The sequence below is a fragment of the Odocoileus virginianus genome, chromosome 1 (assembly GCF_023699985.2).
Source record: "Odocoileus virginianus isolate 20LAN1187 ecotype Illinois chromosome 1, Ovbor_1.2, whole genome shotgun sequence".
Classification (NCBI taxonomy): Eukaryota; Metazoa; Chordata; class Mammalia; order Artiodactyla; family Cervidae; genus Odocoileus; species Odocoileus virginianus.
In genome coordinates, this window is record NC_069674.1 from 99557733 (window position 1) to 99572455 (window position 14723).

A 14723-nucleotide genomic window follows, 5' to 3' on the forward strand; every position below is an offset into this window, starting at 1 on the left:
GAGACCTGGGTTCGACCCCTGGGTTGGGAAGATCCGCTGGAGGAGGGCATGGCAACCCACTCCAGTGTTCTTGCCTGGAGAATCCCCATGGGCAGAGAAGCCTGGCGGGCTACAGTTGATGACGGGGTCGCAAAGAGTCGGACACGACCGAGTGACGAAGCACAAGCCTCTCCCATAATCTGCTGTCTTGCAATTTAAGTCATTTTCTTCTTGCACAGCTTTCATTCGAGTTAAGAAATAGAAAGTAACTAAAGGAACTGAGGATAAAATGCTTTATATATAATATTCCATGTTCATACTTTAGAGAAGATAACATTCAGTGTTATTTAACCAGTGGTCCACTGGCTGAGTAGATGGGTATGAAATAAAAGAAGTATTTGGTAGTAATGCCCAAAGTTCAAAGGGATCCTTGAATCACACTTACAAGCCTACTAGTGACCCAGTTCCTATTATGCCTCAATGCGATTAACGGTATTGCTTTGGATTTTCGGACTTCTTATGATTTCAGCCTTTTCTGAGGGCAGAGTTCCCATCAGTTGTCTAAGAGAAGCAGCAGATTCCAAAAGAGCAGTACAGTTCAGCTGAGTAGTTAAGAAAATGGGGTGTAGAGCTGGATGAGAACAGCTCTTCTGTTCACCGAGAATGCATGCTGTATCCTTCATCGCTCAGTCGTGTCCGATTCTCTGTGACCCCATGGACTGCAGCCCACCAGGCTCCTCTGTCCACGGGGATTCTCCAGGCAAGGATACTGGAGTAGGTTGCCATGCCCTCCTCCAGGGGATCTTCCCAACCCAAGGATTGAATAAGGTCTCTCGCATTGAGGGCAGATTCTTTACCGTCTGAACCACCAGAGCCGGGGCAGACAGCTTAATTTCTTCATCTACAGTTTCTGATCTGTAAAATGGGATGACAGCAATACTATTCTTAGGGTTGTTGTGAGAATTAAGTGATTTACCACGAGTAACTTAAAACACTGCCTGCCCTGTAGAAATACTGCGTCGTTTCCCAGGAATTTTTTTTTAAGTGAAGTATAGTTGATTTACAATATTGTGTTAGAAAGTATTGCTTGTTATCATTATTGTTGACTTTGCAAATGTTATCTTTTTCCATTAATAGAGTTTTTAATTTCTAAGAAAAAACAAAACTGTATGCTTACAGAATTAAGTATAAGCCATTCTTCATGCATCCAAAGACTACTTTTACTCCAAAAATACCCTACGACACACCTTGAATATAAGGTCCCACCTTTAACATAAGGTTTTTGAATCAGGAAAAAATTATTCTAATTTTATTCACTGTTTTCCCATTTTCAACCTCCCTCTCCATCTCTTAAAATGTTCATATTACCTGTTCATTTCATACCAAACCCTTCCCTGGTGGCTCAGTAATTAAAGAATCTGTCTGCAATACAGGAGACCTGGGTTTGATCCCTGAGGAGAAAGAAATGGCAACCCACTTCTGCATTCTTGCTTGGAGAAGTTCATGGACAGAGTGGACAGAGGAGTCACGGGGTTATACGAGTCGGACACGACTTAGCAACTAAACCAACCAAAACCTTCACCTGCCTCATCTGGAATACCTGGAGGCTCAGTAAGAGCGTGTTATTTAAGCGAGTTTTTTCAGGCGATTTAATCAAACTACAACTACACCTCTTTCTTCTACCAGGGTCTCTCTAACAAGCAAGCCTGTTCTCTGCTCTTTTTCTAATCCTGACTTGAACATCTGGGTGGCCACAGACATTTCTTGTCACTTCAGGGCCTTTGGATACAAACTAGAGAACCCTTATATAGACCAGCATTATTCAGACACTAAGAAATTACAAACATGAAACACGGCAGTAGGACAAAACTGTCATTTTTTACATTCTGAAACACATGTAAACTAATATCTGACAGGCATACTGGTGTAAACCAGAAGTGATTTAGAGTCTGTTGTGTCTCTGGGTGAAAAAAACAAAAACAAAAAACTGTTGCTTTATGTACTTTAAGAAAAAAGTACCAAACTGTACTAAATAATATATTTGTATATATAATCTGCCAACTTTTTTTTTTTTTTTTTTTTTTGCTGCATGATGCAGCCTGTGGGAAGCTTAGTTCCCAGACCAGGGATTGAACCTGGGACCCTCGGCAGTGAACATGCAGAGTCCTAACCACTGGACTGCCAGGAAATTCCCAATATGCCCACATTTTAATGAGATATTTTAGTAGGCTTATAGAAAAAGCCATATGTATGATGTTTGAATAGAAATTTAACTGCGGTAAATTTTTGCATGATTTGAAAAATGGTTTTATCACTCTAAATATGTACAATAATTTAATAAGAGAGTCACGGAATTAATCCATCCACAGCTGGGAAGTTTGCTCCTAAAAGGGGATGAGTTCTTGAGAAGAAGTGACTGCTTACATGCTCTTTCTTTCCTCCTCTTACCTTTCTGCCTCCTTCACCCTCTCTTTCCTTTTCTTTCACTATTTCATCCCAACACAGTTCTTCACTGACCTGTAATTGATAATCCTTTTGCTTCACTGAGCTGACTCAGACCCAAAAAGCTGCTAAACCACTCATTCTATCAATAAGACTCCAGTGCTTGGAAAACAAATCAGAGTTGGACAGTCTACAGGAGGTAAGGAGACAAAGCCCTGTACCTCAAGGGTGAAAACTAGCAGAACCGACCTCCACTGTTGAATCTATCCTGATGTAAAAAGGTGTGTGCTTGGGGGTGGGGGTGGTAATTAAATGCCAAATGACCTGTGTTTGATCCGCTGCTTTACTTCCTTTTCTAAACCTCAATGACTTCAGCGTTCCCTAGCAACAGAAGCAAAGGATCAATTTAGAAAAGTGCTTTCCAGAGCATTCCTATCTAGCTACTGACCAAGCCATTTTAGTTTATGTGATCAAGCAATTGAAATTCAAGGAGATTTATCACTGACTGTCCTCGGCAGCAAAACTGGAAGAGGACCGTTTGATATGTATGCTACTAATGTCAGAGATGACTGATTCCACCTCTACCGCACAAGCATGAATTGGTTTCAGGAAGAATTAGTAGTCTCTGCATTTCACTGTGAACCGACAGTGTTGCTAGGGAAACTGATAATTATGTGGCAAAATGGAGGGTGCAGAATAGAAGAAAAAGGGTTCTGAAGAAATGTAAGCTTTTGATCCAAATCAACATATTAACAATAAAGTATGTTGATCTTCTGTAGTCATATAATTTAATAAATACTGTTAATTATATGTCTGACAAGATACTGATTTCTGAACTAAAAGAAATGAATCAGACTTTGCAAAGTCACTGGTTACTGATAATATTTTGTGTATGGCACAGCAGGAATATATATTTATTATAAAAACTACAGTGAATCTGAAGAAGTAAAATATTCAAAAAAGTGGGAAAAAACACACTGATTTGATTTCCATTTTTTAAAGAAAATCATCTTACAGAGTTCCACATATAAAAATTGTAACTCTATAAGGCTCTAATAAAATTTCTTTTTTTCATCTCAAACACTGTTTAGGGGGGAGAAGAAAGAAGTACTGCTATTTTTATATTATGCATAGTAAAAAACCAGCCTAGAGAGGTTGAATGACCTTCCTGAAGTCATACACTTCTTCAGTTAGTGGTAATGTTGGTGCGAAATACTTTTCTTTAACCACTGGGAGCCATTATTTATAGATTATGTCATAGTAAGGGAAAACACAGCAAAAGGATATAAACTTAGTGAAGAGACTCAAATCTCTAAATATTACTTCAATTATAAATGAAAATTTCCAATACTTTTCATTTTTAACAGCTCAGAGTTTAGTTCTGAAAGTTAATGATATGATATAAACACTTGCTTATCAAGAAAATCTCATTGGAGACATTTTAATATGTGTGAAAGAGCATCAGAGAATTACCCAGCTCATTAGTGATTTCAGTTTTATTGCATGTCAAACCACTGCTTGTGAGTTGTCAGTCCCTTCATGATAATGCTACTGCATGACATTCTTTTATTTTCACTTTTTCTAACGTCCACTAGGTAGAAATTTTAAGAGATGAAATTGAAAGTTTTATGTCTTCCTATGTATTTATCTTCATAAATTCTTAACACATTTTTAAAATTTATAAATATTCTACACATATTAAAGCATTCACATTCTTATACACACAATCCATGTACAGATGCATTGGGGGAAGAAAATAAATGATTCATTTATGGTTGGTATATGAACGAAAACCATTTCCTTTATTAACATTTCCATTATCAATAGAAAATATTTCCAGAGTTTTGGTCTGATTTGGTCTTTGACAGGAAAGAATGAGACAATGAGACATATACACAACTCCTCAAAGTAAAAGCAGAAAACTATACAGAACTTCTTAACTCAATGAATTCTAAATGATGGAAGTGGGTAGTCAGCTTTCTGATGTTATGAAAAAGATCTTCATTCTAGGAACTTAAAAAATCACTCATTTTCAGCCTTCCTCATTAATCCCTAAGTAATGTAACTCACCCTAGATGGGATAAACCATCAGCTTGAGGCAGTTCATTAAGCCTACCAAGTTTATGTGGTTTAAAATTAGTATCTGGCTTTTCAAACTTGAAATTTTGTTGTTTCTTTACTTCAAAGATTTATTTTTGATAAAACAAGAGCAAAATGATAGGTTACTATTTTGATAAGCCCTTTCCTCTTTCCCAAAGCAGGAAAGCTTTTTCGCTTTTTAAATCTCTGAGTAAAACAAAGAAGAATGTAAGGCCAAATTTTATAGTCGTTAAAAACAATTTTTATGGTTAGGTTGAACAAACCTTGACTTAGGCCATCTTGACAAGATGTCTGCTTGATATCCAAGTTCTCCAAGGTATCTCCTTTAGAGACCTCACCAAGAGATGTCCTTCTCTCAAAGATGTTGTTGTTGTTGTTAACTTGAGTCCCATTTTGCTTCAGTAGCCTGAACACCTCAGCTTCCAAATCTCTAATCTAACAGAGAAAAAAAAAATACACTCATGAAACCATAAAGCAGCACTCTTCTCCAAGCCTAGGCAAAACTACCCTATTCTTTTTTAAAAAATTTTATTAAAATATAGTTGATTTACAATATTGTGTTAAATTTTGCTGTAGAGAAAAGTGACTCCGTTTTACATACATATATATATGTATATATACATGCAGACATGTGTGTGTGTGTGTGTGTGTGTGTATATTCTTATCCACTATGATTTATCATGGGGTTTCCTGGTGGCTCAGTTGGCAAAGAATCCACCTGCAATGCAGGAGACTCAGGTTTGATCCCTGGGTCAGGAAAACCCCATGGAGAAGGAAATGGCAACCCACTCCAGTATTCTTGCCTGGAAAATCCCATGGAGAGAGGAATCTGGTGGGCTAGATTCCACATATAAGTGATAGCATATGGTTTTTGTCTTTGTCTTTCTGACTTATTTTGCTTAGTATGAGAATCTCTAGGTCCATCCATGTTGCTGTGAATGGCATTATTTCATTCTTTTTAATGGTCGGGTACTATTCCATTGTATAAATGCACCATATCTTCTTTATCCATTCATCTGTCAACAGACATTAGGTTGTCTCCACGTCTTAGCTGTCTGTAGTGAATAGTTCTGACATGAACACAGGGGTGGCATGTATCTTTTCGAGTTAAGTTTTGTCTGACTATTCTATCATCCAGTGGCTTTGTGCACATGACTCACCCGTACTTGCAAGCCTTGAACTTCCACGAGATGAGCTTTTTCCAAATCTTCTATTTTCTTTCTTTCTGCTTCCTGTCTTTTGATGAAATCAAGTTCTCTTAAGGAGAAAATAATAGATCTCAGTGCATCAAATACTCAATAAATGAGGAAATATAAAAATTCTTATCTGAAGCAATGAGCCACATAGTGAAATAAGTAACTAGACAGCTATTTAAATAAATAAAACTCAGTCACAGAGAAAAGGTATCTAGTAATGAAAGCAAATAAAATGTTTTAAAGATATACAAAGTAAATAAAAATGCTTTGATTCTGCTTACTGAGATTTTCATTTGTAGCTCCTGATTCTGGAGCACCTGTTCATATTTAGATAGAAGCTACTGAACTAATGACCCACCTTGGTAATTTAGTGGAGATAATTACATGTTCAGTAGAAATAATTCCACATTTATAAAGTCATTTACCTAGTAAACTGATGGAATGGATGCTAAGAGTTTTTAAAATATAATTATTATAAGACTGCTTCCTAGAAATGACCATAGATGGGGCTGAATGGGTCAGAAACATGGAGGGGAAGCTGTCACTACCCATCTGAGGATACCATGAGGACAAGGAGAAATATCTCCATTTGAGAGTTTGGAATGCAATATGCAAATTTGGTAGAATTTAGTATAAAATTATTACATGAAGTAAGAGTTAGGAATACTTTTAATAAGGATTAAAATAGAGATGTATTGAATTCACAGTCGTAAGAACAGCTGCTTCCTTTTTAATATACTTTTTATAGCAATACCTTTTAAACATTAAAACCATTATTTCCATGATAGGAAGTAACAGATACCATGAATCTTACATATATACTTAGCTTTTAAGGCTTGACATGCAAGACCAGAAGGGATACTGGAGTTACTTTCTAAGTGACTGATGAAAAAATACGGTAAAAATCTTCCTGGTCTCCCTGAAATTACACCAAGATCCAACAGATGGAAGCAAAGCAGCATTAGCTTGAAAATAGGTGTTGAAATTTAAAAGCCAAGTGTGGTGATGGTTTCTCACTGCAGTGAACCAAGGCCCTTGTGATTCTCTCACAAAGAAAGGAAAGTAGCAGGGCAAGCGGTCTTGTCAGTCAATATTTTCACAATGTGTAGTGGGAAAATTCTGAAGTTAACTGATTCTAAGAACAGAAACAAGCAGCCTCATCAAGGCCCCAGCTGCTGCTTTGTACGCACTATATCCAACAGTCATTCTGCATGACTTCAACTTGGCTTCTTGCTTCTAAATTACATATGTTTCAAAAGGACAGAGGTTCAAATGCTTTAACAGTTACAATAAATGATTAACTAGCAGCAAAACACAAGAACAAAACAACAGATGGCAAAAAAAATTATAGAAGAAAGAAAATATAATCGCACGTGAAACACTGATGCGAGAGATTTCTAAAACTTAATGTCTATTTATTATTTTAAGTATGCTCCTTAAAGGGATGACTCTGAGGTCATCTGTTCTTTTCCACTAGATACTACAAAATTACTGGATATAAGCCTCCTTTAGATGCACACAAAAATCATTACCCATTAGGAGCTGCTTACTTTTGTTGAAAATCCTTGATCAGTTTCTTCGCCTTGTTGTACTTCTTTTCCAAGGCCTGATACTGGCTTTGAGTCTCTTTGAGGTGTTCGTTCACTGTGTGGCATAACGTTTGAGCCTCAATCCAGTAGCTCTCCAACTTCATCATTCTTTCTTTATTCTCTTCTATATTCTGTTGAAGTTGGGTTTTTTCTAGTTCCCACCTCACTTTCTCATTTTCTGCAGCTTGCAGCTGGACAAAGCAAATGTCAGAGCAAGGATATTTCTGGATACTTTTGCAGCAAAAATCTCTCATACTTTTATAGCATATTTTAGAATAAATTCCATTATTACATATAGTCAGTCATGAAACACATTGAAATGAGAAGAGCAAGTATGATTTTCATTGTTATAGAGATTATAAAATGGAAGTATGAAAAGTGAAATGGTTGTCCAAGGTCACACATCTGATAAATGATAAAACATGGATCTCTTTCCAACTCCCAGGATCTTTCCAGCATACCATACAGTGTATGAAATTCTCCGAGTAGTAAAAAATGTTTTAGAATTTGACTGATTCTATCCAATGAACTTCAATATGCTTTCTTTTAGAGTTGTTTTTAAAACATAATTATATGTAAAACGTTAACTAAAAAAGGAGTGGGGAGAGGCAAGCTGGGAAGGAGAGGGTCAGAGCACAGTATGGCCAATGATTAAGAGGTGGACCCCGGAGTCTACAGTTTAGATTTGAATTCCAGCTCTGCCAACACTAGCCTTTAAACCTTTGACAAGTAACTGAAGTCTTCTAAGACTAAATTGTTATATTTAAAAGAGAACTGTTGTATAACACATCAGCATGCTTGGAAAAGCTCCTTGGGGATAATAATCTGATAAAAGTTATTTTTACTTTGTCTTAATCCTTTTGACAATATTATCACATATTTTATTTCAACTGACTCATGAAAATAGTCTGTAGCTCATTATTTTGCTGCCATTGTTCTGAGTTTCAATAAAATTATAAATGTATAAATGACATAAAATTTCCATAAAAGTACAAATGACAGTGTAAGTAAAAATATAAATTATTCCTGAATTAATTTAAATCTCTCCAATGGAAAAGAAAGGCAGCTTCCTCTGATTTCTGCTTTCAGGAAAGTTAAGGAACAGATAAGACCCTGGTCCAAATCCCTCATTTCTACGGAAATTCAAGACTGATCTCTTAGGTAAGGGATCAGAGGTCATTTATTCACAGTAGCCATCTAACCTTTACACTAGAGCTGCATCCCATTTCACATGCCTCCATTAAAGTTCAAAAGGATGCAGAATCATTATAAGCTATTAATACCAATTTTCAAAATCTAAAACATTCCAAAATCACACAGTATTCAGCAAATGGAAATATACATATGTTTTTATATGTATTTTAAACTAAATACATTGGCAAAACAGATTGCAAAGTAAGAAAGTAGTCAAAAACATTTCAAAATTATTATCAACATGGATTTAAAGAGTAACAGTAAAGCAAGTTAATCTGTGGATATTAGCATAGGTAATAGAAAGTTGGCACAGCCAATATCATTTTGAGAAAAATATAAAATACTCATTTATAGATTTTTCTAAATTAAATATCTAACACATAAGCCTTGTTCAAGCACTTGCATTCAGAGGGCAATCTTTTTCCCCGACAGTAACCAACAATTAAAAATCTTCTATTCTTCCATTCTATGCCAAGAAACAATAGCAATTTACAACAGGACTGGGTTTTTACCTGCACCTTTTATTAAGCAGTGTTTTGTGTTCAAGTTGTTTATTTACCAATCTCTACTAATTTAAAAATTATTATTCACAGAGCTTGGCTGAAACCATGAATGATGTATAGACATGTTTTGACTAAAGAGCTACAGAGTTATTAGCTGAAAATACCATTTACCCAAAATAGCCTTGCTAATTTATCTCTATTTAAAACACATGGAAAAAACAAAACAAGTGTATATAATGTGAACAGGGAAACAGACTATTAGTGGTGTGGCAGGAATTATGTCTCAAATTATTAGAAGGCCATAAAAAATAAACATAACTGTGTTTTTAAAGTAATTCAAAAGATAGTTTAAAATCTTTTGAGACTACATATTTGATAAAACTAGACACAGTTCAAGAAACTGAAACTTACCTTATAATTTACCATTTAAAAATGCCCATTTGAATTTTGTATTATTTCATATATAAACTAAAAATACATACTCCTTTTATCAGACCTGTTTTTTCCCACAAATTTAAATGACGTGAACTAAACTTGTCTAAAGATTTCTGGTAGCATCTGGCCCCTAAAATAAATTACTCATATATTAATTAAATTTCATAATATTTAATTACTAGAAATCTGAATTTTTCTTTATGAAACCTAATGTGCTATGTTAATAAAAATAGATTATTTCTGGGAAGCTAAAAATAAATAAATGATTAAATTTATTTAAAATAAGATAAAAGAGAAAGATACAGTATAACAGCTTGTGTTTAAGGATTAGTGGTCAAAATGTAGTTTGAATGCCTGAACTACTATAAACATTTACTTCTTGAGAAAGTTGAGAGGGAACGGGCCACATGGGTGCAAATCTGTAACTCTGTAGTTCTGAAATACTGCACCGTTTTCAAGGAGGGTGCTGACCCCGTAAGCGTGGGCACTGTTAGGTTTTCCACTAACAGTGGGAACAAATCTCTCACGTGTGTGCTTTTAAATGTGCAGAAACAAAGCGTTTAGTGCTTGGGTTGAATTTATTCATAGCATCTGAAGCTTAGAAAGTACAATTCAAACACCATGTATTGGTGCTTACCTTGGTCTTCAATTTTTGAATCTCTGCTTCTGTAACTGCATGTTTGATTTGCAACTGAAAATGGAAAAGAAAGGAAAAAAATCTGAACTAAGCGTATCTATATTTTTCTACATTTTTAAAGCCTCAGCAGCTGGCAGAATACCTTATTACATAGCTGAAGGGCTAGAAAAGTGCCACAGTGCAGCAGGTTGTAAATTAAAATGTCTAGTGTGTAAAATGACTCTCTAGGTGCGAGCTAATTAAACACAGGGTTTATGGTCCACACTCCCTAACATCAGATTAGGTTATGAATTTAATTGCTCAGGGACCAAAGAGAAGGAAACACATTTTCCTTCCCTCCTTGCAGTCTTCCTTTGTGATCTGACTGTCAAAGAAATTGTTGCCTTGCCGTCTTGAGGACTGAACAGCTAGGGCAGGCAGACGGCCAGCGGGAAGCGTCGATTCCAAACCTGGAAGGAGGGCGGCGCTCTGGTTCCGTGAGTCGCACGCATTTTAGCTTAGCCCTGCTACAGCTCGGGCTGCGGCTGCGGGGCTGGAGAAGAGGACGGTGCGGGTCCGCGACAAGATGAGGCATTTCTTTCTTACATTGCAGGTAAAAGTACAGATCCAGATGTCTATCCTTAAGTCATTTACTCCTACTGAGGGCCTGGACCCTCCAAAGCTTCAGCCACGGTTGATTCTCTCTAGAGCCACCATTTAGATTTGTTTTGCTTCTCCCTTCCCCCACTCTGCTTTCTTTGTAAAGGAAGAAAAACGAAGGAAGCGATCGTTCTTTACGGAATTAAAAAAAAAAACAACACACCAAAATTTATGGAAAACAATTTTTAGGTTGGAAATCACTTTTGTAAAACCCTTGGAATCAGATGTTTTTGGAATTCAGAGTTCTTCCAATTTCAGAAACTTAGTAAGATGCATTTTCCATAAATATGCTGACTGCCCACAGCAGGGTCTGTGGAGGCGCTCTATAATCAAATACGTGAATATCTTTGCCACCAAACGTGAATATTGTCACTAAGTGAGGTACATAAAGACTGGAAATAGCAGCCTGTCAATTTTGGTCAGATTTACTACCGTCTGCCACAAAATTATTTTAAAATAATCTTTTCAGGGCATTTTGAATTTACAATTGTACAAAGGGACTGTAATCTTCCCATATTATTGTAATCAAATAAGTCTAAGGTTTTCTTATCAGAAAGATGGCTAATGAAAAGACAGAAATGTGAACCTTTGAGATCACACCACTTCATAAACCTCAGCTCTCTCTCTGGTTTGTAATCTTAATTTCCTTGGTTTTTGCCTGACCACTAGGGGCATGTGGGAAGGATGAAGAAGGAAAGAAGTCAGAATCCAGGGATAGACGCTGATGAATAAGGGCCCAGAAACCGAGTCCCGAGTTCCTTATGAAACGTCCCCTCCGTGATGCTCTCACGTCTCACTTGCGGGTGAAGGCTCTGTGGGCTACAAGGCTACATCTCTGCTCCTGCGGGCTGATCCTGACACCTCCACGTCTGGTTCTGCCTTGCTCACTCATTTCACGCTCCTGCTTTGGGGCGTGGTCGCTCTTGCAGTTTTGCCTCTGTGGCTGTGGCTGCGTTCACCCTCACGGTTCCCAGGGGCTGGGGCGCTCCACCGTCTCGAGAGGGGGAAGTACTCTTAATCAGCCAAGACTAAGGAAGAACGATTTGAAGGGTAACATATGATTACCCCAACGCTGCTTCTTAGCTAGAAGTCCTAAGTGCTGTAAAACGTTGCACCTGAAATAAACCCAGCTCCTCTCGTGCTAGCTGAAGAGCAGCAAGGAACCAAGAGTAGACTCATGATGAGCGCAGCAGCTATAGGAAGTGCTGGGCTTTATTTTCTCAGCGGGTAACCCCCTGCAGGGTAACCAATCATGCTGCAGTACAACGTGTCAGGACTTCGGATTTTCCTTGTTCAAATCACCACCTTCTGTAGCAAGCTACAGCTCGGGGCCCGTTTCCTATATGAAAAATGAGAGGGCTGGATGGGAAGAACACCACAGCCTCTGCAAGTACTACTGGTGTGACCTTTGATGAAATGAAGACCCTGGAGATGACTGTCATGGTTGCAGAGTGTAGCAACTCTTACCCACGCCAGCATTTTCATTCCTGGGAATGCATACGCTGGATTAATCAAGTGACGTGTGGGACAGACCAAGGGGAAACTGTGAAGGGCCAAGCTGATTTTCAGTTATCCTACCCTCCCACCTCACCGAAACAGATGACAGAAGGGAAGTGAACTCGCAAAGCAGTGAGGTGAGAATGCTGATGAAAGCTTAGAGTGTGACTCTGTACGGCCCAGTCCTTTAGCTAGAGGGAAGCAGGATGAAGTCTGTAAATTCAGACATTATTCAGAAGATGGACAAAAGTTTCAGTGCGAGGCTTTCCTAATACTCATACAGCCTAAAATGATAGATAGGTAATTACTATGTAATCATTTTAATCCTGCATGCACCTTAACAGAATGTCTAGAAATCCACCACTATTAAAAGGAAAAGCATTAAAAATAAACTAACTGAACTTTTTCATTTTATATAGGAAGAAACTGTTTTATAGTAGCTTAAGTTGCAGAGCTAATAAGTATCAAAGCCAGGTTTCATAAATTCCAGTCCACAGTCCTTTCCTCTAGCCCAAAATTTCTTACATTTGTAGCATCCTTTACCTTTTGTTATCTCCTCCTTCCTCACTGCGAATGGATCTGTGAGGGAGGTAGGACAGGCACTGTTAACCTCACTGTTCAGACAGGGAAAGAGGCTCAGAGAAGTTACACGGACTCTTCAAGTTCCCAGCAGAAGCAGGTGGTGGAGAGGAAATTATCCCAGGCCTGATCCCACCTACTCCATCCCTCCCTTCTGCACCTCCTCTGAACCAGCTTTGGGACACACTTTTCATTTGAGCGTCACAGAAACCCTGAGGTAGTGGTGAAGAGATTATCCCAGGTCTGATCCCACCTACTCCATCCCTCCCTTCTGCACCTCCTCTGAACCAGCTTTGGGACACACTTTTCATTTGAGCGTCACAGAAACCCTGAGGTAGTGGTGAAGAGATTATCCCAGGTCTGATCCCACCTACTCCATCCCTCCCTTCTGCACCTCCTCTGAACCAGCTTTGGGACACACTTTTCATCTGATCATCATGGAAACACTGAGGCAGGTGTCATCACTGTCACCTCTCAGGGAGGAAAATAAGACTCCACCTGGAAACCATGGGTCACTTCTGGGGTCCGAATATTCTCATACTACATACAACATGGCGTTCAATCATTTGCTTTTAGTCACTGAACTTAGAAATTTCTCAGGCATTATTCAACCTGCATTTACTGAACGAGACTATGTGCCAGACACAGCTAGTCACTGAGGATACATGAATGCTACACAGAATCTACCTTTGAAACACTTACTTCAAATAGGTTAATAAATACCACCTCCTGAGAGAAGTTTCCAGATGCATGAGAGAAACTCAGGAACTTCAGATGACCTGCGGCTTTGGCCTATGTGTCACGTCTCTAAATTTGGACCCTCACCTCCCAAGCAAAGTGGGCAGGGTGGGGGGCTGGGAGACCTCTGTTTCATGAGGAAGAAGAAACTGCTTTTCAACGAGGTACAGTGGCTTGACAAAAGCAGCACAGTAAATACAAAATTGAATTTTCTTATTCCAAAGCAGTTCCTCCGTGTTTAATAGCCTTTCCAAAGTACAGGCATAAGGGTTCACAGACAACAGCTGACTGCAGGGAGCAGGGTCTACATAACTGCTTAATAGACAATAACTTTCGGAACTTTTGGGCTTCAGAGAATATAGGTTTGGAGAAACGACTCGGGAAGAGAGGATATAAAGAAAAAGAAAAGGTTTAGGACTGCAGGTCAGTGTCTATAAGGCCAACCTCTTTCATCTTTTCTGTCCTCTTGAACATGAATGCCATCGATATCCACCCCAGGATTACAGTACAAATAAACACACGCACTCTTACAGAGAACAGTAGCTCTCATGTAACATTCTGCAGGTCTACCTGCTGTGTTTATTTTCTGTTTACATCTTTCGAAGAGATGAATACAGAACATGTACTCATATCACTGAATCAATATATCCAAATATAACTGCACAGGAAGCAGAAACGTTTTTATGCATAAACATTATAAGACTGAACTTCTGCATTCTTTACTTATCTTGTACAGGCACATAAATCATTTTTTCTTTAAAAAGGAAATATGTTATCTTTGCAGGAAATATTTTAAGAGCTCTCTAATACTGGAGATTTTACATCCTCTGCTCTTATTTTGGTGGTGGTGGTGTGTGTGCTCAGTCTGACTCTTTGTGACCCCATGGACCGTAGCCCTCCAGGCTCCTCTCTCCATGGGATTCTTAGGCAAGAATACTGGAGTGGGTTGCCATTTCTACTCCAGGGCATCCTCCTGACCTACGTCTCCCAACCCATGTCTCCCAAGTCTCCTGCATTAGCAGGCTGACTCTTTACAACTGAACCACCTGGGAAGCGTGTTCTTACAAGGGCAAAATAATAACTGATATTTGCATACAACTTTATGAAGTGGTTTTAGCATCGGAATCAGAAATTTTACAATTATATCTGTGATCATGTGACTGCAGTCTGTCTTACCCATGACAACATGAGTTCT

At 38.3% G+C, this 14723-nt stretch overlaps 1 protein-coding gene across 11 annotated transcripts in view; it reads right to left on the minus strand.

Annotated features, from left to right (window-relative positions):
* The window catches only part of PPP1R9A (protein phosphatase 1 regulatory subunit 9A), a 320114-nt gene that overhangs the window by 48010 nt on the left and 257381 nt on the right, over positions 1 to 14723 (minus strand). For all 11 annotated transcript variants that reach the window (XM_020882684.2, XM_070471334.1, XM_020882687.2 and 8 more), the window contains 4 exons: positions 10076 to 10129; positions 7268 to 7497; positions 5682 to 5778; positions 4785 to 4956 (listed from right to left, as the gene is read on the minus strand). In XM_020882684.2, coding sequence (XP_020738343.2) covers positions 4785 to 4956; positions 5682 to 5778; positions 7268 to 7497; positions 10076 to 10129 — 553 coding nt within the window. The remainder of the gene's footprint in view (positions 1 to 4784; positions 4957 to 5681; positions 5779 to 7267; positions 7498 to 10075; positions 10130 to 14723) is intronic.